This window comes from Caretta caretta, chromosome 9 (assembly GCF_965140235.1).
Source record: "Caretta caretta isolate rCarCar2 chromosome 9, rCarCar1.hap1, whole genome shotgun sequence".
Lineage (NCBI taxonomy): Eukaryota > Metazoa > Chordata > Testudines > Cheloniidae > Caretta > Caretta caretta.
Window position 1 is genome coordinate 24448482 of NC_134214.1, and position 27437 is coordinate 24475918.

A 27437-nucleotide genomic window follows, 5' to 3' on the forward strand; every position below is an offset into this window, starting at 1 on the left:
ACTTCTTTTTAATAAATATGATTCAATGTATATAGACAAATGATCACTACAAGTCATGGATGGAAAATCTGAACTTCACAGATCCCCTAAGGAGTTCAATCTGTCAACTTTTGTTAGCATGCAATGGCAGCTGATAGCCTTTCTTCCCATTCTCTGCTGTGGACACAGAACCGTGGGATGTGTCCCCAAAAGGCTTCACGATACACAGAGGGGAGTGCAGCACCAATGAGGATACAATAACTTGGACAGTGCTTTGCAGTGGGACTGCTCACACCTCATCTAGGCCAACCCAGGTGCCAATCACCCAGGCTAACCCTGCAGTAAAGACATACCCTTAAGGACAACACTGCCGCAACAGAAAAGCTTTAATTCCCAAAGATAAAAGGAGGCAAATTTACTTTTAAATTTGAAGTTGTAGCAGGATAATTTTGCTAAAATGTGGTTAATTTAACAAAGATGTATTCCAACATGGCAAAAATTATGTTCAGAACTGATCTAGTTATCTTAGCACATGACACACAAATTGGAAGAGTCCTGGTGGTTTGGGATACAAATCAATGACTGTGACATTTGTTTATTTTAAAACTATGTTTATGTGACAGCTGGCCTTTCTGTCATAACTTCCTCACGGCTGTTTTTAAAATTGCCATGACAAAACATGGCTGGGTTACCCACATTATGTTATCTGTTTTACAAAACTGTACAGTAGGTAATGACTAACGCCATGACCTTTGTTTTCCAATGCTCAGTATCCCTGACTTTTCTAAGGATAGGAAGTTGCGGCCAAGTAAATCAAGGCTAGATTAGACCACCTGCACTATACAGTTACTTCAGTTTCTCCAAGTGGGCATTCCTCAACAATGTATTGTTCTGTACAGACCTCCAAAACTACACTACTCAGCTTTAATTTCCTGTCATTCAGAATGACATTGAGTTATGAAGTAAATGGCCTTGAATGCCTACAGAATAAAAAAAAAAGGAAATGTTGGCTTTAAACACCAAGCAGATGTAAGGCGGAACACATGGCAACAATCCAAAATTTACCACAGCAAGTTCTACTCTGATGTGACTGCTTTCTCCATAGAGATTAAGTAAGGATCAAATTATTTTAGATGAGCTAGGCAAAAGAAAGAGCTCTGAGCCTCTCTTCATATGGGGACAGCTGCTAATAGGATAGCATTTCATAGTCATTTGATTTTTGGCAATTAGTCATTTAAAGATTTCTGTGATTCTGGAAGGTTTCTGGGAATTGTGAATCTGCATAGCTGTTATGATCTATTCCAGTAGTTCTCAAACTTTTGTACTGGTGACCCCTTTCACACAGCAAACCTCTGAGTGTGACCCCCCTTATAAATTAAAAACACTTTTGAATATATTTAACACCATTATAAATGCTGGATCCGAAGCGGGGTTTGGGGTGGAGGCTGACAGCGCCGTGTAATAACCTCACGACGCCCTGAGGAGTCCCAACCCCCAGGTTGAGAACCCCTGATCTATTCTCTCACGCTAGGAAGTCAGGATGCAGAAAACAGTTTTGGAATGGAGGGAAAGAAAGGGTATTAAGCTTATTTAATACCAGTAGCTTGAGAGCTCTTTTAGCCTTTTTTTTTTTAACTCTGTTTTTTTCAAGATGTTTTTATAATGATTCTACAGCACTAAGAACACTGGTTAGGAGCATTCATAAATACATACACCAATGATGGACTATCCAAGGCCAAGGGGGCCTGTGCCCAGGGGCCCCAACTAATTGGGGGGGCCCAGCAGAAATCCGCCACAGGGCAGCAGAAGCCCAGAACCCTGGCAGAAGCTGCAGGGTGGGCAGGGGAAGCCCAAGCTCCCTGACTCAGGGCCCCGGCAGAAGTGTCAGTCAGGGCAGGGCAGGGCAGCAGAAGCCCCAGCACTGCGACTCCAGTAGAAGCACCAGGTGGGGCGGGACGGGGCAGGCAGGGGAAATCCCAGAGCCCTGATCCCAGTCCCTGGCAGAAGCAACAAGTGAGGCAGGGTGGGCGGGGGAAGCCCTAGTACTCTGACCCTGGTCTCCCCTGCAGAAGCCCACGTCAGCGAAGGAAGCCCCAGGACCCAGACCTCAGCTGCGACCCCAGGACTGGAGGAGCTCTCGCTCCCTGCCACGGCCTCAGGGCTGGAGGAGCTCTCACTCCCTGTTGAGGCCCCAGGGCCATGTCCGGGGGGACAGAGTGTGACGGGTTGGTTTCACTGTGATGGGTTGGATCACAGAAACCCGCTGGGAGCTGCCACCTGATGTGCCAAGACTACTTCTGCCCCTGCTTTCCCTGACAGCTTAAGACTCCAGCACCCTGTCTTGCTGAGCCAGACATGCCAGTCTGCTCCAACACAGATCCAGGGTCTGATTCACGTGCCCCAAAGCTGCAGGCTTGATTGAAAGCAACTTAAGAAGTGTGTCTGTCCTTGACACTCAGATGCCCAACTCCCAGTGGGGTCCAAACCCTAAATAGCTCCTTTTTACCCTATATAAAGCTTATACAGGGTAAACTCATAAATTGTTCGCCCTCTATAACACTGATAGAGAGATATGCACAGCTGTTTGCGCCCCCCCCCCTCCGCCCCCAGGTATTAATACATACTCTGGGTTAATTAATAAGTAAAAAGTGATTTTATTAAATACAGAAAGTAGGATTTAAGTGGTTCCAGGTAGAAACAGACAGAACAAAGCAAATTACTAAGCAAAATAAAATAAAACATGCAAGTCTAAGTCTAGTACAGTAATAAAACTGAATACAGATAAAAACCTCACCAGTTCCAGTAAGCTGTCTTTTACAGACTAGACTCCTTCTACTCTGGGTCCAGCAATCACTCACACTCCCTGTAGTTACTGTCCTTTGTTCCAGTTTCTTTCAGGTATCCTTGGGGGTGGAGAGGCTCTCTCTTTAGCCAGCTGAAGACAAAATGGAGGAGTCGCCCAGGGGTTTAAATAGACTCTCTCTTGCGGGTGGAGACCCGCTCCTCTCTCCTACGCAAAGTCCAGCTACAAAATGGAGTTTTGGAGTCACCTAGACAAGTCACATGTTCATGCATGACTGAGTTCCTTACCAGCCAACCCACATTCCTAGATGTGGACTGGCGTCTCCAAGTTCATTGTTGGCTTAAGGGCTTCTTGATTGGGCATATGTAGCATAAAACATATTCCAGTTATGTCATATATATACATTCATAAGCATATTTCCATAAAGCCTTATGGAGGGCACGTCACACAGAGATTCTCCAGTCTTGGGGCCGCAGTGGGGGGTTGGGGGGAGAAGGGAGCAAATGGGTTGCAGGGCCGCAGTGCCAGGGCAGAATGGGAGGATGGACTTGAAAAAAATATCAGCACCCTTGTGAAAGAGAGACACTCTATAAATGTGGTCAGGTGCAGCAAAGAAGTTGCCCACTGTCACACATATTGGCTGGTAGCAGAAATGAGAGTAAGGACATGAGCCCCATCTCACAGGACAATGTGGTACTGTAGCTCCTTTGCTGATTCTGGCCATGGGAATATGCATGGGGTCTCCACCACAAGTCATCATAATTTTTTTCAAGTCCTTCTCATCTCGAAGAAAATTAGCCACTAGATTCTATTCTATCCTGAAATTTTAGCTCTGCTGTCTCTTTCCCCTCTAATTAATATGCTCTGGGGCAATAGTGTGGCCTGGTATATTTTACTGAACTACTAACTCCAAAAACACTGGACAAAATTGGATGAAATTTAAAACAAATCAACCAACGACTCAATCTTTTGGCTGAGAGAACAATGGTAAATTTCAGGCCAAAAGGATAATTCTTCAGAAACTCTTGTGAGCTAGGGAAAACAAAGGATTCTAGCAGAAACTCATTTGCTGCCTTCACTGCATTAGCTGCTACTGAGTGACTGCTGTAATATGAAATGCCCACAATGGTTTTACAATTGTTCGTTGACTGAGAAACAAGAAATATAGCAAAAATGTGTTTCAAAATCCTGCTTATGGAAATTAAAATTCTGTTTAAAAAAGACTGGTAGGAATAATAATTACATAAACTGCCAGTTTTCTGCTCATTTTTTGAATACTGAGAATATTTAAGTACTAAAGCAAAATGTGTGACAATACACTCAAAATAGTTGATGAAAATAAAAAACAAAACAAAACAAGGACACCATGGGCTTCACTCTGATCTCATTTACAACAGTTTCCTGCAAGTGTAAATCCATTGACTTCAATGGAGTTACTCCTGATTTCCACTGATGTACCTGAGATTCAGTTCATACTTTATGGTTATCTTTTGAATCATAGTAAACTTCCTTTAAAACAATGTAAAACTAATTTTATAGTTTTATGTTTACTTTGAAACAAGAAACTTTATTTTTATAAAAAGAACATGTACTTATCATGTAACATAAACCTGATAGCACTATGGCCCCAATCTAGCAATAAGCACCACATAAACAGATCCCTTCACCTGCATGAAGGTCACTGTAGGATCAGACACTATATTTGTTATTGTTAATGAGCAGTTTAGGAGGCCAAAGGGGGCTTGGGAGAATACCCAACCTAAAAAATCTTTCTACATCTCTCACCTTTCTACATTTTCAAATTCTACCAGACAGCAACACTAAACATTTCATTTGCCCTTAGGAAAGGCTATATTATGCAATTCCTTTGCTAAATTTTGTTACTGATTTTTTAAAAAATATGTGTCACACAGCATTGCTCAGATGACATTACATCTGCTTAATTAGATTTTGCAAAAATGTAATACTAACATTAAGATGGAATTCTGTATAATCTGTTGCACTTATGTTTTCCACAAAGGATATCTGTTATTTCACTTTTCAGTTATAAGCACTTTAAAAAAAACCTGACATGGGCAAAATAACATAACCTAATTCTATGTCAAACAGTATAATAGTCAACTAAACTAGAGGCGGTCATGGTGACCCGTTAGCTACTGGCATGGTATTGCTGAGATGTTGGAGATTCCACACAATCATCCTAATTGCTGAGTTAACTTTAAGTGAACCCATTACGTTAACTTTGTTAGAAATCCCTCTTCTCAATAACACATTTAAGTAAAGAAAGAGTGAAGAGGAGAGAAAATATAATAGTACACTTTACAAGACTTCTTAAATAAAGGAGTAATTTTATTTAGCACTTATGTAGCACTTTACATTTTCAAATCGCTTTCCAACCATTAACTAGTTAATCCCCTAATCACCCCTGTGAAGTAGGTAGAGAGAAACTTTATTCTCACTCATTAACTTATATCTCTGATGAAAACATAGTTGGCAGTGATGTTCTCTCTATGATCTATGAACTCTTGTAGTGGAAAATTTTCAGGATGATATTAGCATGCTGTGACGGGGTGGGTGTCCCCATCCAGTACAGAGTGAGTTCACCCCATCCCTCAAGCTGTCCTTTGCCTCAAGGTGGTGAGATCTAAAGACTAAAATCGATAGGGTAACCTGATTCACAGGGAAGCAAGGCCTAGTGGCTGGAGTCAATAGAGTTACCCTGGTATGCAGGACAGTGAGGCCTAATGGCCAGAATCAATGGGGTTTACCCTGATTCGCATGGCATCAAGGCTTAGCGGCCAGAGTCAAGGGGGTTTATCCTGATGTGCAGGGCAGCAAGTCCTAGCAGCCAGAGTCAATGTGGTTTACCCTGATTCACAGGGCAGCACGGCCTAGCAGCCAGAGTTGCTAGAGTTGCCCTGAGTTGCAGGGTGGTAAGACCTATTGCAAGAGTTGATGGGCCGCCACCTGGGGGGGGGTCAGCATCTGAGATAGGAGGACCCAGGGTCCACCCTGCTCCACTGGGTTCCCGGCCCAGTGCCTTAACAGTGCCAGAGTGTTCCGCCACCAAGTCAGCAGGGCTCCAACCAAAACATGCTGACTTCCCACAGGACTATACTTAGTCCTCCCTGGGCCACTTCCTACCATATCTTTTGGAGCTGTAGTTGAGGTGTCATCAGGGTCTCCAGGCTTTTCGGCATGTGCGGTTCCTGGTGACTGGTCTTTCTCCAGATGTCCACAGGCACTTGGATGCCGGTCTGAATCTCCGTGGCTCTGGCTTCCACAGTCAGAGGTTCCAGCTGCTCCTAGGATGGAGCTGGCAAGGAGCATCCTTCCTCCCTGGTGCTCAGCCCAGAGCTGGGCTGCTCCCTTTTATACTTGTGCTGCATCAGAAGCATGCCCAGTAGGGACGTGGGGGAGTGGCTTCCTCAGTCCACAATGAGGAGTTAACCCTTTCCCGTTCACTGTGGAGTGAGTTCGCCCTGTCACACATGTATATACTTTTTTCAGAGTACCCATACCATTTTAAGGCTTTCTTTTCAAAAGCCATGCCTTCCCAATAAGTTATATTATATTATATTGTGGTAAAAAAAATGGAAACCTTGGTCAACAGATACTAACTCATTCCCAATCTATAGTTACTTATATTACCACTGAATACCAAGACCAGCTGGGCCAGTTGGGGGCCATAACAATAACAAATGTCCTCTCAGGTTTGACTTTCTGAATGACTCTGGACCGAGAGAGAGTTGGGAGGAAAGGCTTAGAGAAGGCATGTTCTCCATCATTCAGAAAAGTGCCTACCACCCGAGCTCCTAAGTAATATGTCTTTACTTTTTGATTTTCTGCAGAGGTGAACGCATCTAGTAGGGGTAATCCAAATCTGGCCACTATTCTCTGAAAGGCACTATTTTTCAGTGATCGTTCTTCCTAGTTCAACCTTTTCGTGATGAGCCAATCTGCTTTTATTTATATTTGATGTCCCTCTGACATGAATAGCCTTAAGTAATACTATATTTCCACCCAGGAGAACAGAATGGTGGTTTATCATTGTAGGACTGACTGCAAAACTGCCCATCCCCTAGTTTAGTGAGGTAAGCTCCGGTAGTGCTCTTGTCTATTCTTACAAGCGGGCAGACTCCTAAGAAGTGGTCCTGAAGATATAGATGAACTAGCTGTTCTGCATATAGTCCCAGAAAATTAATATTTTGTCTTCCTTTTTAGTGTGGACCACAGACCCTGAAAAATCTTGTTTCTTCAATTACCTCCCGAGCCTAGCAGACTTCCACCAGTAATCTGTGTCTCTCAAAACAGCTGTAGAAGAGTAGTACTCTGCATTATATGCTCCCTCATTAATCACCACCAAAGAAAAGACCTTGCAGGACTCCTGCATCAACACTACTCCCATAGACATGAAACTCCTCAAATGATCCCAAACTTGTAGAAGGAAAAGCAGGAAAGGTTACATATGTAACTTTGTCGACTGAACAACATCCATGCAAAATACCATTATTCCCAATAATCTGAGAAATTGATAACCTGAGAATTTGTGTTGCATTATTCTGGACATGATCTGGACAACATACAAATATTTTCACTGGATAGGATGACTTTGCCTACTCTGAACCCCCAGTGAATAAGGCAGGGGTGGGCAAACCACGGCCCGTAGGCCACATCTGGCCTGTCACACCTTTTGATCCGGCCCTCAGCTCCCACCAGGGAATAGGGTTGGAGGTTTGCCCTGCTCTGGCACTCCAGCGGAGAGTGGGGTCAGGGGTTTGGCATGCTCTGCACGGCTCCCAGGAAGCAGCTGGCATGACCCCCCTCCAGCTCCTATGTAGTACGCAGAGGCATGGCCAGGCGGTTCTGTGCACTGCCTCTGCGCACTGCCCCGTCTGCAGACACCACCCCCGCAGCACCGGGGCGTCACCTGTGGACAGGGCAGCATGCAGAGCCACCTGGCCGCGCCTCTGCACAGGAGCCAGAGAGGGGACATGCTTCCGGGAGCTGCTTGCAGTAAGAGCTGCCTGGAGCCTGCACCCCTGAGCCCTGCCCCACACCCCATTCCCCTGCCACAGCCCATATCCCCCTCCCACCCTCCAAACCCCTTGATCCCAGCCTGGAGCCCCCTCTTGTACCCCAAACCCCTCATCCCTGGCCCCACCCCAAAGCCTGCACTCCCAGCCAGAGCCCTCACCCCCCGCATGCCCCAACAGTCTGTCCCAGCCCCGATCCCCCTCCTGCCCTCCGAACCCCTCAGTCCCAGCCTGGAGCCCCCTCCTGCACCCCAAATGCCTTATCCCCAACCCAGAGCCCGCACCCCCAGCCAGAGCCCTCACTCTCCCCACACACACACACCCCAACCTCCTGCCCCAGCCCAGAGCTCCCTCCTGCACCCTGAACTCCTCATTTGCGGCCCCACCCAGAGCCCACACCCCCAGCTGGAGCTCTCACCCCCTCCCACACCCCTACCCCCAATTTCATGAGCATTCATGGCCCATCATACAATTTCCATACCCTGATGTAGCCATCAGGCCAAAAAGTTTGCCCACCCCTGGAATAAAGGATCTGCTGGTATGAAGATGATTTTTTCTACGTTTATGATTAAACCATTTAACATGAGCTCTTGAATTATTATTATCTGTGAAATTACTACTCCTCTTTGTATAAAGCCTTGAGTAGAATGGTATCAGGTCTGCCATGACAATAATGAAGATCTCTGGAAATACCTTCAGGGCTTAGCACAGTCCAAATGGCAGCACCCTATACAGGTAAATGGTTCTGTACAACAAAGAATATGAGGAACTGATGCTGGGAAGGCCACGCAGGAGTATGAAGATTTATGTCCACCAGATCTACTGATGGCTGTCACAGCCAGAATGAAAAGTAACGTCTCTAATCTGAAGGAAGTCCTTCTCACATTTTAGTTGAAATGCTTTAAGTCTAACATTGCCCCATATCCTTCATTCTTTTTTATAATTACAACTAACAAGGAGAACACACTTGAGAATTCCTGGTGAGAGAAAATAGGTTCTATGGTCCCAATATCTAATAAGCAATGGACAGCTTTGGCAATACTGGCAAATTTCAGCCAGAAAGGTTCAAGTTTGGCAAAGTTACAAGCAACCAAAAACAGGGTATTACAATGGGAGGAGCTGGACAACCCTAACTATTGGTGGTGCTACCAACTCCACCTATACTAAGAAAAAGTAAGGATCTTCTAAGACTGGACAAATGGCTCCAAAACTAGAGCATCTTTTGGTAAACGAAAGACATAGATTTTTTTGAATAGCGACAGTAGAACAACTGACCTATTTGCATTGGCCTGCCACATCCTAGCTGGGGACAGTGGCATTCAGTACTCTAAAATTAATACATTACAGTATGCATGCTGGTGAACAAAAACTGGAAAATCAGAACAGAAACTCATCTGCCAGCCTGATGGCTGTGTAATGTATTACCAGGCAGAGGAGCCAAAGTTTACATTTCTGAGCTGCTGGGTCTGTGAGCTGTGCAGTGGAAGCCTCCTCATCCCTTTGGGTAGGAAACATGAAGAAGCAGCACTGAGCTCCAGAGGGACCCACATCCAACCCTCTTTGCCAGAGAGAAGATTACCTCATCACTGCATGAGGCTTTTGGAATGGCAGGGAGTAAAGGAAGGAAACATGACGGACACCTAAAGGCCTGTTCTCCTGAAAAAAAAAATCCCATCCACACGTCATCATTAACCCCCCCTTGCCAATGTGGGACCTTGATACCTGTCACAGAGTCAGTATCAATGTGAAGCTAAGGTCAATTAAACAAATAAGATGTTAGATTGCATAAGGAATGGGATGGTGAATAACACTGAGAATATTATAATGCCTTATATAAAATGGTGTGACCTCATCTGAATATTAGGTGCAGTACTGGTCATCCCATCTCAAAGAATTCTGCAGAACAAGTCGGGGTTCAGAGAAGACGTAAAAATGGTCATGGGCCTAGAAAAACTCTCATATAAAAAAAAAGATTTAAAAGAGTGGGATTGTTTACCCAAGAAAGGAGACAAATGAGAGGGCATAATACAAGTATATAAAATAATAAAAGGTCTGGAGCAGGGTTACTCAAAAACGAGTCACCAGAATTGTTGAAGGGTTGTGTGGGAGGCCTGGAGGACAGGGAATGTCATGGGCACCTACCTCAGCAGAGACAGCTGCGCCTCCGGCCCTGCAGGGCTGGCTGAGCTCGGCTTCCTACTTTAGGTGCTGTGACCTGGTGAATGGGGTTGCAGCATCACTTGGGTTTGGTCCAACTGCCCCTCCATCATGATGACGAGGGGGCCAACCAGGCCAAATTTGAGTGAGTGGTGCTCTGACCCCATGTGCCAGGTCTCAACATCACTCACACAAATTTGGCCTGGCCACTCTGTTTGGGGGGTGGGAGGGGTAACCTGAACAGTGTTGCAACCCCAGAGCAGAGAGCAAACATGCAGTATAGCACCACTGGAAATTTAACATGCAGCACACTGGCATTTTTCATTTTCAACTCCAAATGAAATATTGAAGTATACTTGAGAAAGAGATATTTCCATATTTTTCTCTTTTTCCTTTACACAGATTAATCCCTTGAAAAGTCTGTATGGCAAAATACAAATATTTTCTCTTCAGGCCAGTCTTGTGGGACAAGCTGTTTTGAAAGTTACAGAAACACACTGAAAGTCTTCCAAGCTAGATTTTTACAAAAAATGTAAATATAAAAATGATCTAATTGCCCCGTGACTTGTCACAATTTGTGTATGTTTACTGAAAGTTAGAAGGTATAAAAGACTTCCTGAGGGGAAAAAGAAAGTCAGTTGAATAGTTTGCTGGTCATACTGACCTCTGGGAAAAGAATCAGAGATTAGAAAAAAAAATAAGCATTTATGCACACGGCTCCTTAAAAATTACTACAGTAATTGTGGAAAAAAACCATGCAATTATATAATTAACATGCTGGCTCTAAATGGTATAACCATAACAATTTTCCCCTGCTAGTTATTCCTCAAATCAATAAAAAAATACAGTACTTAGACTGACATTTAAATAATTTCAATTTGTATTTACTTCTTACTAGGACATCCGGGCTGCAGGAACAGCCATCTTTCAGATTTAAATTTTGGAAGATTTTCCATTGTATGCCAAATGACAAAACTTAACCTCTCTTAGCCTCCTTCCACCTTTAGACTATCTTGTCTACTTAGATTGTAAACTCTTTGGAGCAAGGAAAGAGAGTTACCTTTTCCATAACTGGTGTTCTTCGAGATGTGTTGCTCTGTCCATTAGGTGTGTATGCTTGCCACATGCACTGGTGATGGAAGTTTTTCCCTCAGTGGTCATCTGTAGGGGACTGGCTCTGGCGCCCTCTGGAGTGGCATGCACATGCCGCAGTATAAGGGGCACTGCTGGCTCGCCCCACTCTCACTTCCTTCTTGCCGGAAACTCTGACAGTGGGTTATGGAATGGACAGGAGCAACATCTCGAAGAACAACAGTTGCAGAAAAGGTAACTCTTTTCTTCAAGTGTTTGCTCATGTCCATTCCATATTAGGTGACTCCCAAGCGGTACCCTTGGAGGAGGGTAGGAGTTCACGGATGTGTAGATTGCAACACAGCTCTGCCAAACCCAGCGTCGTCCCTGGCTTGCTGAGTGATGGCATAATGCAATGTGAACGTGTGAACCAAAGACCACATTGCAGCTCTGCAAATGTCCTGGATGGGAAAGTGGGCCAGGAAGGCCATCAAGGACGCCTGAGCTCTGGTCAAGTGGGCCCTCACAATTGGCGGTGGTGGGACCTGTGCCAGATCGTAAAAGGTCTGGATGCAGGAGGTGATGCAGGAAATCCTCTGCTATGACATCAGAATGCCCTTCATCATGTCCGCTGTCGCAATGAAGAGCTGCGTCGACCAATAAAAGGGCTTGGTACGCTCCAGGTAAAACGGCAGGGCACATCTGATGTCCGGGGCGTGCAGCCTCCTTTCCTCCCCAGAGGTGTGCAGCTTGGGACAAAACACAGAGAGGAAGATGTCCTGATTAACAAGGACGGAAGACACCATCTTTGGTAAAAATCATAGGAAGCGTCTGAGACCTTGAAAGATCGCTATGTGGAAATATGTGTCCTTCAAGTCAAGGGTGGCATACCAGTCTCCCGGATCCAGGGAGGGGATGATGGAGGCCAGGGAGACCATGTGGAACTTCAGTTTCTTTAGGTATTTGTTCAGCTCTTGCAGGTCCAGGATGGGCCGTAGACCCCCCCCCTTGGCCTTTGGGATTAAAAAGTACCAGGAATAGAAACCCTTGTTCCTGTATTTGTGAGGAACCTCTTCCACCGCACCCAACTGCAGCAACTCTTCCACCTCCTGTGCGAGGAGACTCTCATGAGAGGGGTTCCTGAAGAGGGACAGGGAAGCGGGGTGGAGGGTAGAAAGAAACTGGAGGGTATAACCCTGTACTACTGAAATGAGGACCAAGCAGTCCAAGGTTATCATGGTTCATGCCAGGAGGAAAAAAGAAAGGCAGTTGGAGAAAAGCAGGAGACATGGATCTGGGGTATAGTCCGGTAGGTCACCCTCAGTTGCACCCTCAAAATGCTCGCTTGCCCCCGCTGCTTATTGTGGGTCGAGCCTAATTGAGCACAGGGTGAAGGTGGGTGGCTCAGGCGGTGTTTGTAGCCCCAGCTCTTTTTGTGGGGCAGCTCCTGCTGGGGTTGGCCCCCTTGGCCCTGAGCTGGTGGCCAGGTTTGAATCGCTTATGGGCTGGACCAGGGATGTGCAGCCCTAGAGTTTTCAGGGTAGTGTGGGAGTCCTTTAGCCCATGCAGCTTACTGTCTGTCTGGTCTGCAAACAGGGCCTTGCCATCGAAGGGGAGGTCCTGCATTGACTGATGAGCCTCTGCTGACAGGCCAGAGAGAAGCAGCCAGGATGCCCTCTGTATGCAAATGGTGTGAGCTGCAGAGTCCACCATGTCTGAAGCCGCCTGGAGGACTGCTCTGGCCGCAGACACGCCCTCCTCGAGGATCGCCCAGAATTCTTTCTTGGATCCTTTGGGAAGCGAAACCTCGAACTTGCTGCCACATTTATAGTCGTAGCGGCCAAGGAGGGCCTGGTGATTGGCCATTCTCCATTGAAGGCTGGAAGACGAATAAATTTTTCACTCAACCAGATCCAGTCTCTTTAAGTCTTTATTTTTGGGCGTAGCCCCGGATTGATCCTGCCTCGCCTTCTGATTAACAGCCTCAACTACAAGGAAGTTTGGGGCCGGATGCATGTAGAGGTACTTGTGGCCTTTAGCTGGCACAAAGTATTTGCATTCAGCCCTTTTTGAGATGGGGGTCAGGGAGGAGGGGGTTTGCCATAGGGCATTAGTAATTTTCGATACCCCTTCATGTAGGGGTAAAGTCACCCTGGCAGGTGCCATGGAGCAAAGGACATCAAACGGGGAGTCTGATGACTCCTCTAGCTGCTCCACCAGGAGCCCAAGGTTGGAAGCGACCCTCTTCATTAGTTCCTGATGAGCCTTAGCATCATCTTGCAGAACTGGGTGAGGGGGACCCGTGATAGCTTCGTCTGGTGATGATGAGGACAAAGCCAGTGCCATGGGATTTGCCACGTCCCCTGGTGGTCCAGCCAACTGTTCCCCTGGGTCCTCCTGGGCCCGGGGGTCCTGCATTCTGGGGCCTTCACTCTGGTGGACGGTGGGAAGCTCAGGCCAATGGCCTATCTGAGGCCCCCACCACTAACCGGACTGTCTGTGAGGGCTGGGGGGTTCCAGGGGTACCAGGCCACCACCGGCCACTGGCCTTGGGGCCATGGGGTCGGTTGCGGTGCAAAAGATGCAGATGGTACCGCTGGTGCCAGGGCTTGTCCCGCTGTCAAGGACTCCTGCTCAGTGGTTTCTACCAGGCGACCATGATCAGGCAGACAGGCATTCCCTCTCTGTGCGGTGCCAGCCGCTACGCCTTTACATAGACCTGACCGACCGAGACAAGTCTATCATGCGGGAACTTGGGGACTGTCGACATTTGGCAGATCGGCATCGGTAATCCAGCAATCTATGCCTCATGCTGCTCGACCGGTACATGGAACGGGACCAGGAGCTGAATTGGGCCGGTCGTCGGGAGGATCTCCCCAACCGCAAGGATCTGCGTCTCGGTGACGGGCATCGGCTGGTTGGTGACTGGTGGCCACATTCAAACGACGGTTCGCGTGACCAGTGCCAAGGCCTTGGAGACACAAAAGGCCAATCTCGATGCTCTTGCCAGAGGGGCACATGCCTCGGCAGGTCTGTGCCAGGTTACCGGCGAGCCACACCTCGAATCCCTTTGTGGGTGCCCGGGTCCGGAGACCGAAGAGGGCTTCGTTGAGCCTGCCTCCCTGCTTCCAAGGCATGATGGCTCCAAGCAGGCAATAAGGAGTGGTGCCACTGAGGTGGGGACACACGGTAAGGTCCCAAGGTGGGTTTACTCTTGGACCGAGGTACCTGGAGCTGGTGTGGGCAAAACTGGTAGCATCAGGATTTCCTGCGCTGCCTGCAGGGCCTTGGGTGTAGACGGGACATCTAGATGACGGAGGCCCTTGTCACTGTCCAGGGTGGCAGGGATGGTATGGGATGGGCTGGACCGCTCAACTTGAGCTGGGGCCCGACTCCCTGACAGAGGTGTTGACCTGTCCAACATGGGTCTTGGCTCTCCTCCAGCCCTGTCCTTTCCCTTATGGGAAGTGGGAGATCTTCCCCTTGTGGTTCTCTTCAGTTCCTTGGCCAGAGCTGGGGAGGGGGGGACCAGTGCCAGCTCAAAGACGACACTGGCGTGGCGCTCCACACCAATGCTGCGGTGCTGGGGGCCGAGTCAGACCTCTGCTACGGTGTCGGGGTCAGCGCTGACTCCAACAGGAGTGCTCTGAGATGGATGTCTCTCTCCTTTTTTGTTCGGGGTTTAAAGGATTTACAGATGTGACACTTGTCGCTTATGTGTCCTTCGCCTGGACACCTCAAACAACTAGCGTGCAGATCGCTGATGGGCATGGGCCACTTACAATGATTGCAGGGCTTAAAGCATGGGGACCGGGGCATGCCCCATCCCTAGGCTGAGTCCCGTCCGGGACCGACTAAACTAGAACTAATAATAAGGGAACTATTAACTATTTTACAACTATTGTACAGGAAACGTTCGGAAGAAACACTGAACGAAATGCGATGCTAGCCGAAGCAGCAGACGTTCCAGCACCAACACTGGTGGAAAGAAAGAACTGAGAGTGGGGGGAGCCGGCGGTGCCCCTTATACCGCAGCATATGCGCGCCGCTCCAGGGGGTGCCAAAGCTGTTCTGCTGAGGATACCACTGAGGGAAAAACTTCCATCACCAGTGCATGTGGCGAGCACACACACCTAATATGGAATGGACATGAGCAAGCACTCGAAGAAGAACAGACTGTTACTATATGTCAGAAAAATGCCTACCGCAATGGGAATCCAATCTCAGTTGGGGCCTCTAGGTACTATCGGTAGTACAAATAAATAATAATAATAATAAAATATTAAAGCCATTAACAGTGTATAGCACTGAGTAACAAAGCAAAAAGAATACTAGACTGCAGGATTATAAAATAAATTTTAAAAATCGGTTTGGGTAAGCTAAGCCAGAGGTATATAGCAGTGCAGTTAGGATAAAAAACATTTTTGTGCAGAGGGCCAGAATAATGCCTAAATAGGGCTTAAGTGGGACCCAGTTGGTACATAGTCCTTGCACTGGTCCTTTTCACTGGGGTGAATGCAACCCTTAATTGACTCTAGTTTAACACACATTTTAGAACATTTTTTTAAGAAACCCAACCCTTTATACTTAAATAAAAATATGGATCCTGTCAGTGGCTGAAAATTCACAAATGAGGATTTTTAAAACCCATTTGATAATGTTATGCCATTTATAGCCCATCTGTCTTTCTTCTGTATTTTGCCACTGTTGGGCCTTTTGACTCTCTCCATTTTTGTGTCTCCCTGCTGCTCAAAACTTTTTTCTCTACGCATTCAAAGACTTTGTTCCCTCTCTCTTCAGCCCAGAATTCCTTCCCATATCTCATGGCCATGCTGCCAATGAAGCCCAACAAACTAGTATGTTTGATTTTCCATTAATTTTCAAATTCTTGCTTGGAGAGCAACTTTCTCTGTTAGTTTCTCGGGGGCACTTATGTGGTGCTAAATGGACTTTGTAGTCAGAGGAATCTAGCCCTTTCCCTCTTATTTTTAATGAGAGCAGCAATATGATTAGATTAGATCAGTGGTTCCCAAACTTGTTCCGCCACTTGTGCAGGGAAAGCCCCTGGCGGGCCGGGCCAGTTTGTTTACCTGCCGCGTCCGCAGATTCAGCCGATCGCGGCTCCCAGTTGCTGCGGTTCGCTGCTCCAGGCTAATGGGAGCTGCTGGAAGTGGCAGCCAGTATGTCCCTCGGCCCGCGCCGCTTCAAGCAGCTCCCATTGGCCTGGAGCAGCGAATTGCGGCCACTGGGAGCCGCGATCGGCTGAATCTGCGGACGCAGCCAGTAAACAAACTGGCCCGGCAGGGGCTTTCCCTGCACAAGTGGCGGAACAAGTTAGGGAACCACTGGATTAGACAGCTGTTAAAGAAAATCAAACAAAAGTTAATTTTAAAAGAAAGTTATTAGAGAAGACTACTAAACTCTAACAATTGTCCTGTGGCACCCGTGATCTTGAAGAGTTAAAAGGTTTTCCAAGGAACTTATGGTAAAGGGAGATAAGAAACATTGAAGTATTCTTTGCATTTCTCACAATAAATATTTGTTCAAGAGGAAGAACAGGCATATTGATCTGAACAAAAGAAAGAGCTACATAGATGTTCAAAGATATTTCTATGCCTAATGAAGGAAAGCACATTTGGTGCATCATACATTGGAGACATTGTTTAAGAACAGTTCAGATTTGTAAAATTATTACCCTCATATTGGTTTTTAGATCACTGCCTGCAAAACCCATCTTTCATGTGACTGCTTTCTTCATGCTGTACATTTTCAAATATGCTTGACATTCGGCATTTCTAAGCTGTTATGTGTGCCTGACTCATTTTCCTTTTCCTCCGTTGTCTTTTGAATTTGTGCACCTCCTACCCTCACATGTATGTCCAAGTGTGCGACTGTGCAGCAAGAAAAGCAAACACTTGAGAAATTAGACAAGAGCACTGTAGTTCAGTAATAATAATCCCAGCCTACTGACAATAATTAAGGAACCTCATACAATATTTCTTTGTGAAATGTGAGTAGTACTGAATTTTACATTCAAAGTGTTAAATTAATCCTAAAGTAGTCCATCAGTCAAAGGAGGCATGCAGAATCTAGACAAAATGCAGGCAAAACCATAATTTAACACATTAAAAATCTGTCTTTTAAAGTATTTATAACTCATTCATCATCGCAGTCTCCATCTTACAAAAATTGTACACATTTAACGCAGTTTTTAGTTCTCTGCTGCCAAGCATGACATTATGTCTTTTTTAAACAAAACACATCTTCATCATCATGGGAAGGTTATGGAGGAGAAACAGGTTTTACATTCTGAATTTGGGTCATACTGGGTTCTTATGCTAGTGAGCTTGATAACCAGGAGCCAGTGAGAAAGAAAGCTCTGTCCCACTCTCCCATAAGACTCACTATTTTTGTTGACAGTTCCCTGCCTAAAGAGTGCATTTGTCACTGTACATCATCTAAAAGAGGAAGCAAATCTCTGAGATGATCCAGTCCCCTTTGACAACTTTAAAAATTAGATCCCAGACTATCCAGTTGATCTGGTATTCAATGGGGAACCAATGTAACTTTCAGAGCACAGGAGTGATGTGTTTGTTCTTATATTGATGAATGGGTAGGATGCTGCATTGTGGACAAGATGAATATTTTATAGGGCCTTTATGTTCATAGTTATTGTAATAGTCAAGCCTGGAAACTACAAATGCATAGACCATTTTGGCTAGATCAGCATCCATTAAGAGTGGAGAAACCACCTTGTCAACTGTATATGGAAGGAGGCATTTTTAGGAGCTGTTGCCTATCTGGGTTTCCAGTAGCAGTTAGGAGAACCTTAGTGGTCTAGGGGCATATAACTTTATCTCCTATCCTCCTTGTTAAAATTAACATGTTGAACTTTCCCCCCCCCCCTAACATTAAGTCCATCCTATTTGAGTTTTTTGTTAGCTTTTTCCTCTTTATCCAGGCACTTCCTTCACACAGCTAAGAGATAGTAATGTTTGCTCTTGATGCAAAAATATGTACAGCAAATGCTGTCTGCACACAGCTGGCATTTTAGTCCAGACTGTTTCCCAGTATTTTACATATATATTAAAGAGGGAAAAAGAGAACAGCTTGTGAGGTTTCTGAAGGCAGAGATGTGTGTGTCTATTACAGTTCTTTAAGGATAGTTTGAGAAGAGATTTAAACCATAACAGTGCATTTATTTGCACCCAGTTAGGTCACCAAGATGAGTCAGTAGTGTCCAATGACTGAAAATGTCAAAGATTTCTGAGGTAAAAGAGGAAAAAACCTCACTGTAACTGGGTAGCAGCATTTACCTGAACTCACCCTAACCCGTTAGCAGTTGATGAGCCTACTGGATAGCATTACATGTATTTTGCTATTTCATTGTTACATTACTCTACCCAGATGTAAGACAGTGGCTCTCTAAGACAGAAGATACAAGGTGTAAACTCAGCAGTCCACAGGGAGGAATTCTGGGAGCAGCTAATCCTGAAGAAAAGGCTTGAACTGGATTTTGTGTTTCATTTAAAGTTCATTTTGTGAATAAAACTAAACACCAAAAAAGGGAGAAGTATTAACCCTCTATGACTTGTGTGGACTGGGTCTCAAAGTCACTGGCTCATATTCACCATCCTCTGTATATTGTTTGCCCACTTTGAGATCTTTCATGTGTTTTTACATTCCAGGATTTTTAAGAGTAGAAGAGTACCACGAATCCCTAACAAAATAAAGACTGTTCTCACTAATACGGGATGACAAGTCAGTAAAAGCCATCTGTGCCCTACTATTTTTCAATCCCACATTAAATATTATCACTGATGTAAGGCTTTGGAGTGAAATTCATTCAACACCATTAACAATAAGAACTGCTGTTTTAGATTTGAAATTACATACTCTGCATGCAGCAGTTTGCTCTGTAATAACAGTGCCATTTGGATGAGTCAAAGCTGTATCTAGAATAGCACAATCTGTACATGTTCTAAACATATCAGTCTCCAGATGGAGTTGTGAACAGAATGTAAACCTTGCTTAAAAATGGGCAGTGCTTTAATAGCTATTAAAATAGAAAAGTAATTAGTAACCATTTATTTTTAAAGAGTGAATTCCCCAAAGCCAGACAGCTTTTAGAGCATCTTGCTAAAAAAAAAATCTTTTTTATTAAAGTTTTTCACCATAATTGGAAAGAAGATGAAAAGAAAAACCAGTTTCCAAAAAGAGCTTCTAGAATCCACAAAGAGCAAAGTGATATTCCTTACAGTCTACTATGGGCCTCATAATGCAGATCTAATATACCTGTGCAGCATTGGCACACAGGCACTGCAGAAAACTGTAAGATTAATAACCATACACAGACACTACTGAGCCCCTGCATCAGCTTAGTTATAGTGTTCTATATGTAAACTTAACAACATTTAAATTTACATAGAAAACTAATAATTAAATGTGAAAAATGTATAAAAGTTTATAAAGTTATACCTCCACTGTGATGTCTACAAGAAATCAACCAGCTAACAATGGCTAGGGTAATTGAAGACAGCTAATATTTGTTTTAAAAATGCTTTCAAATTATTTAGAATCTTCAAGTTTTGCAACAGCTAGCCCATGTAACTGTGTAATCTTACTACCAATGCCCTCACCCCTTCTCCTCTCTGTCCTCCTTCTGTTTGTTTCACTCACTTGTGTCTTGTTTCAAATTAGATTGTAAGCTCTTTGGGCAGGGACCATGTCTTCCTGTTTGTCTGCACAATGCCTAATACAATGGGATCCAATTAGGGCCTTTCAGTGCTACCTCAATGATACTAACAACAACATTATGGGGTATGAGTAAAATTTAGAAAGTAGTTTAATTTTCCATTTCATTGCAGCTAGTGATTTGCTTAAGACACAAAAACTCAATCTCTCACCTAATGTTTCCTTCTGTAATTCATGACATCTGTTTTGTAATTCATTCTCTTGTTGGAGTGAAGTTTGAAGCTGCTGACTTTTCAGCTTAACTGTTTCGGACACCAACTTCAAATGTTTCACATCCTCCTGGAGGGACACTTTATCCCTCTGGAATTCTGCCAGCCTTTGATTCAGTCTGGATACTTCTGAGGAAAAAATTATGTAAAATGTTAATAAATTTACATTCTAAAATACAAAGACATTGCCATAATCCCAATGCCTGTCTTCTGTTAAGGACTCAATCTATAATTTTAGTTAAGGTACAAAGCCATTGTAAGATATTTACATCAGCACTGCATCTTTCTGCTGAAAACATGGATGAAAGAGGTGGCTTTTCCAATGCATCTACTCTCAGGCAACTTGCACTAGGCTGTTGAAATATTAAGCATGAAATGCAATGTGAGTGATCCTTCTTTTGAAATGAATAAGCATAGGGATTTATGCATACAAGTTCCATTAATACTAACCTTTTATTTGTAAACTCCCTGAGCAGTAAAATGAAAATAAACTCCTAAAAGCTCACGTTGGGGTTTGTTTTCTGTTTTTTTCAGGGTTTTTTGGTCAGGTATTGATGGATATTACAGGATGAATAATACTAGTTTTAATAAATAATAATGTACAATTTCTCTTAGATCTCAAAATAAAATTCATATGGATTTATTAGAAAGACACACATTAGCACCAGAATAGTAAAAATACATCCGAATTTCCATAACCTCCATTTTCCAAACATATTTCCAAGATGAAAGTTACCACACAAAGTCCCACTCTGAGACTAAATATTTTCTTTTTCAAATATTCAGGATAAACTTCCCATTTTTTCAGTTCAGTACATTTAACACTACATTACATGGTGCCAGTCCTAAAACTTGATCTATATGGGCAGTCTTAGGCCTGCGTGTAGTCCCACTGAACTCAAAAGGGTTCCATGCAGGTTAAGAGTCTCACCTGTGGTAGACTGGAGCTCATGAGTTTTAAAAAAATAAAGTTCATTTGTTATTATATATTTTTTTGTCCATTAACTCAAAATTGTCTGTTATATGAAAAATAAAACATTAACAAAACTATTTCATTATTCACTTTTGATATTTGAATGAAGTAATCCAGATAATTAACTATCAAAGATAACTATAAAACAAGTAAAATAATTTTTAGGATTTTATTCATATCTAAAACACATGTTAAAAGTATAAATCCTTAAAGCTCCAAGGAGACAATGTTGCTTTAAAAAGTATATTGTTTTGCCTGATGGTTGCAGAACTGATTTATATCTCTGAAGATGGCTTTGTTTTGGGGCACCCAAAAATCTGATCAATTACAACTAGCACAGAATGCAGCAAACTGATTATTGCTGAGAGTGGACAGAGCAGATTCTGACCACCTGTTGCAGCTTTGACTTCAGTGAGTGGTATTCCTACATATACCTAGGCTGAATTTGGTCCATGGTATTTTCCCACCCCAGTAAACCTGTACCTTTCCTATGTATTCACAACAAAATTCGACAATGAGCAACAGGGGTTTATTTGAACCCAAACCTTTCTAACCTTTGAAGCCTCAGACCCTATTTCTGAAATACAAAAAAATGTATAAACCATTTTGAAATCAAAGCTGGAAGGGTTCGTAGAGCTTTAGTGGAGACATCCATGGAAATAGTCCTTTTAAAAGTATATTTTAAAAACTTAGTTCAGACATACAGTCTTTGAGAATAATATCAGATTTTATTTTTCATTTTGTTACTCATTTTAATTATTACTGTTGAAGAATCATATGCTATGTCTTCACCACAAAAAGATGGGTTTTTTTACTGTGGGATAACTAATACATATTAGCTATACTGCCATAAGAGCCAAGTAGAAACAAGGCACAGGTCATGTTTACCACAAAGTAAATATGACAGGTCAACCACAAGTGGGGGAATAGTACTGACCTCACACCTCACGATAACTACAGTGCCTTGTCTCCCCTGGGATTTTACCACAAGATAGAGAACATGCATTAGTTATCCCATAGTAAAAACATATCTTTTGTGATACTTTAAGCCTTTATTTGTTTTATTGGATGATGGTTATGACTCTTTCAGTAGTTAGGTGGTATAATAAGAAATATAAGATGTTTATTACAGAAGTTCAGTCTCATTCTTTAGAACTTCTAATAATAGGAGTTTTTATCAGCTTTCCCTAGTTGCATGCATCTGGGTGCCAATAAAGAGAGATTACATCACAACCAGAATGCCCTTGCAAGTTTAAAGGGTACATACTGTTGCCTGTTTTCTCTATGGTAAAATGAGATTGGCTAGTTTAGCATGTCAAGTATTTAAGAATGCAATGGCACTAGTCAGTCAAATGACTTTTATGTCAACATGCTTGTATCTTTTCCAGGGTACACTAAAATGGTTCTTTTCAGTCAAGTATGTTCTAGTACAGTGGTTCTCAAAGCTGGTCCACTGCTTGTTCAGGGAAAGCCCCTGGGGGGCCAGGCCAGTTTGTTTACCTGCCACATCCGCAGGTTCGGCCGATCGCGGCTCACACTGGCCGCGGTTTGCCACTCCAGGACAATGGGGGCTGTGGGAAGGGCAGCCAGCACATCCCTCGGCGCGCTCCGCTTCCCACAGCTCCCATTGTCCTGGAGCGGTGAACCGCGGCCAGTGGGAGCCGCGATCGGCCGAACCTGCGGACAGGGCAGGTAAACAAATCGGCCCGGCCCACCAGGGGCTTTCCCTGAACAAGTGGTGGACCAGCTTTGAGAACCACTGTTCTAGTACACAGAAAAAAATATGATTTCAGTACAAAATTCTTTCATACAATCATAACATTTAACTAGTAAATAAGATAACCCGCCTTCCTGTTTCAAATATATTTGTTAAAACAAGCTATTTATTTACTATCCTTGGTTTCCAAAGTATTTCCTCCAGGAACAAGACTCCTAGAGCCATGAAAAATATTTTGTGATATGCTGTTTTAGTCCAACAACCTTTACTTATTCATATTATTAATTATTATTATTTATATGACAGTAGTGCCCAGGGGCACCAGTTAGGAGCAGGGCCCCATTGTGTTGGACATTGGACAAACAAACCAAAAGAAAGGCTCAAAGAGCTTACAGTCTTAGGCCTTAATCCTACAACTTGTTCTGTGCAGGAGCAAGTTCCAACCACACCACCTGAAAGAAGTTGTAGGCTTCGGCCCCAAATAAGGGCAAGAGGCACCAAGTGAATGTAGAATACAACACAGGGTAGAGGAGAGCAGGCAGATAAGGATGACAAGAAGAGAAACATAAGGTTGCCGATATTAGCTGAGTGTAAGTTGCATAGTTAAAAAAAATAATTGATAAAATATATACAAAGCTTTGTATTTATTTTATAAGGTTACTTTTGAGCAGAAAGATCCTAAAGACCTGTTGCTGAAGACATTTAAAACTAGACAAGACAAAAATCAAATAAAATACATTGTAGGGGACAAACTTATACTGGCAGGGGAATGAACTAGGTCTTTTCTGTATCTATCAGTCTATGAAATATATGTATTAAAACCTTACACTGACAAACTTTTAGACTATGACTGTATCTAATCCTGCATTCCTTGGGCACCCAAACCCCAATTAATTGAATTGTGTTTTTTGGGTGCCCAAAGAATGAAAAATAGGGCATGCTATGTGTTACTTAATTCTCCTGCAAAAAGAAAAGGAGTACTTGCGGCACCTTAGAGACTAACAAATTTATTTGAGCATAAGCTTTAGCTCACTTCATCGGATGCATGCAGTGGAAAATACAGTGGGGAGATTTTATATACACAGAAAACATGAAACAATGGGTGTTACCATACACACTGTAACAAGAGTGATCAGGTAAGGTGAGGTACTACCAGCAGGAGAGCTGGAGTCTGTTTTTGAAGCTTTTTGTTGAAGAATTGTAACAAATTTATTTGAGCATAAACTTAGACTCCAACGAGAGACTGCTGAATTGGGATTAATTTGCAAACTGGACACCATTAATTTAGGCTTGAATAAAGACTGGGAGTGGATGTGTCATTACACAAAGTAAAACTATTTCCCCATGTTTATTTTCCCCCTCTACTGTTCCTCACACGTTCTTGTCAACTGCTGGAAATGGCCCACCTTGATTACCACTTCAAAAGGTTCTTTTCTCTCCTGCGGTAATAGCTCACCTTACCTGATCACTCTCATTACAGTATGTATGGTAACACCCATTCTTTCATGTTCTCTGTGTATATAAAATCTCCCCACTCCATTTTCCACTGCATGCATCCGATGAAGTGAGCTGTAGCTCACAAAAGCTTATGCTCAAATAAATTTGTTAGTCTCTAAGGTGCCACAAGTCCTCCTTTTCTTTTTGCAGATACAGACTAACACGACTGCTATTCTGAAACCTTAATTCTTCTGTTTACTTTAAAGCCAGGAAAAGGAGGCTCTTCCATTACATACAAAATGTTGGTTCTGAAATGTAGAGCACCCTCTTTTAATGCACCAATCTGTACCTATGGATAAGAAGAATGTTTGTTTTGGGAGAACAAGGTTCACTTTTGATACATGCTTATTTTTGAACCTGCAGCAGTGGGTGTTCAGTTGTGTTTGTACTACTTTTATTCATATTACTAGTTACAATGTTCCTGACATTGAGATTAAGTCTCATTTGTGTCTGTCAAACCAACAACTGCATAATTCTTTGTGTGGTCCACAGGCAGATTTTTAATAGTTTATGCAGGCAAGTATTTCCATTAACTATGCCTTATCCCAGTTGTTATCTTAATACTTATTAATACTGATTTATTGACAAAGGCATTGCAAGGTACACAAAAAATGATTAAAATGTAGGTTACCACTTGACATTAATTATCCAGGGCTGAATAATGTCCATACATAATCATTTTTAAAGGTTTTTAAGAATGTCATGTATAAACTAGTCCAGGACATTGTGGCTCAAGAGCAGCATTTCATAAACCCTATTTTTATATCTATGACATAGAAGACAAGAAAAGGAGTACTTGTGGCACCTTAGAGATTAACGAATTTATTTGAGCATGAGCTTTCGTGAGCTACAGCTCACTTCATCAGATGTTTACCGTGGAAACTGCAGCAGACTTTATATACACACAGAGAATATGAAACAATACCTCCTCCCACCCCACTGTCCTGCTGGTAATAGCTTATCTAAAGTGATCAACAGGTGGGCCATTTCCAGCACAAATCCAGGTTTTCTCACCCTCCACCCCCCACACAAATTCACTCTCCTGCTGGTGCTAGCCCATCCAAAGTGACAACTCTTTGCATAATCAAGTCGGGCTATTTACATTTACATTTACAACACACACTTTGCTTCTCTACAAAAGAAAAAAGACACTAAACTTTCTAAACTACTACATGCTACAAGAGGCCACAGCAATGGTTCCCTCACCCCACCTAGCAATATTGTTAACCTATCCAACTATACTCTCAGCCCAGCAGAAGCAGCTGTTCTATCTCGGGGCCTCTCCTTCTGCCCCTCCACCCCCACGAACATGATACAGTTCTGTGGTGACCTAGAATCCTATTTTCGACGTCTCCGTCTCAAGGAATATTTCCAAAATACCTCTGAACAACATACTAATCCACAGAGGTCTCCCTGCCAACACTACAGAAAGAGGGATTCTAGATGGACTCCTCCTGAAGGTCGAAACAGCAGACTGGACTTCTACATAGAGTGCTTCCGCCGACGTGCACGGGCTGAAATTGTGGAAAAGCAGCATCACTTGCCACATAACCTCAGCCATGCGGAACGCAATGCCATCCACAGCCTCAGAAACAACTCTGACATCATAATCAAAAAGGCTGACAAAGGAGGTGCTGTTGTCATCATGAATAGGTCGGAATATGAACAAGAGGCTGCTCGGCAGCTCTCCAACACGAGTTTCTACAAGCCATTACCCTATGATCCCACTGAGAGTTACCAAAAGCAACTACAGCATTTGCTCAAGAAACTTCCTGAAAAAGCACAAGATCAAATCCGCACAGACACACCCCTGGAACCCCGACCTGGGATATTCTATCTACTACCCAAGATCCATAAACCTGGAAATCCTGGGCGCCCCATCATCTCAGGCATTGGCACCCTGACAGCAGGATTGTCTGGCTATGTAGACTCCCTCCTCAGGCCCTACGCTACCAGCACTCCCAGCTACCTTCGAGACACCACTGACTTCCTGAGGAAACTTCAATCCATCGGTGATCTTCCTGATAACACCATCCTGGCTACTATGGATGTAGAAGCCCTCTACACCAACATTCCACACAAAGATGGACTACAAGCCGTCAAGAACACTATCCCCGATAATGTCACGGCTAACCTGGTGGCTGAACTTTGTGACTTTGTCCTTACCCATAACTATTTCACATTTGGGGACAATGTATACCTTCAGATCAGCGGCACTGCTATGGGTACCCGCATGGCCCCACAGTATGCCAACATTTTTATGGCTGATTTAGAACAACGCTTCCTCAGCTCTCGTCCCCTAAAGCCCCTACTCTACTTGCGCTATATTGATGACATCTTCATCATCTGGACCCATGGAAAAGAAGCCCTTGAGGAATTCCACCACGATTTCAACAATTTCCATCCCACCACCAACCTCAGCCTGGTCCAGTCCACACAAGACATCCACTTCCTGGACACTACAGTGCTAATAAACAATGGCCACATAAACACCACCCTATACCGGAAACCTACTGACCGCTATTCCTACCTGCATGCCTCCAGCTTTCACCCTGACCACACCACACGATCCATCGTCTACAGCCAAGCTCTGCGATACAACCGCATTTGCTCCAACCCCTCAGACAGAGACAAACACCTACAAGATCTCTGTCAAGCTTTCTTACAACTACAATACCCACCTGCAGAAGTAAAGAAACAGATTGATAGAGCCAGAAGAGTTCCCAGAAGTTACCTACTACAGGACAGGCCTAACAAAGAAAATAACAGAACGCCACTAGCGGTCACCTTCAGCCCCCAACTAAAACCCCTCCAACGCATTATTAAGGATCTACAACCTATCCTAAAGGATGACCCAACACTCTCACAAGTCTTGGGAGACAGGCCAGTCCTTGCCTACAGACAGCCCCGCAACCTGAAGCAAATACTCACCAACAACCACATACCACACAACAGAACCACTAACCCAGGAACTTATCCTTGCTACAAAGCCCGTTGCCAATTGTGCCCACATATCTATTCAGGGGACACCATCACAGGGCCTAATAACATCAGCCACACTATCAGAGGCTCGTTCACCTGCACATCCACCAATGTGATATATGCCATCATGTGCCAGCAATGCCCCTCTGCCATGTACATTGGTCAAACTGGACAGTCTCTACGTAAAAGAATAAATGGACACAAATCAGATGTCAAGAATTATAACATTCATAAACCAGTCGGAGAACACTTCAATCTC

At 43.9% G+C, this 27437-nt stretch overlaps 1 protein-coding gene across 3 annotated transcripts in view; it reads right to left on the reverse strand.

Annotated features, from left to right (window-relative positions):
- The window catches only part of LEKR1 (leucine, glutamate and lysine rich 1), a 178025-nt gene that overhangs the window by 41591 nt on the left and 108997 nt on the right, over window positions 1–27437 (reverse strand). For all 3 annotated transcript variants that reach the window (XM_048864712.2, XM_048864715.2, XM_048864714.2), the window contains one exon: window positions 19953–20138. In XM_048864712.2, coding sequence (XP_048720669.2) covers window positions 19953–20138 — 186 coding nt within the window. The remainder of the gene's footprint in view (window positions 1–19952; window positions 20139–27437) is intronic.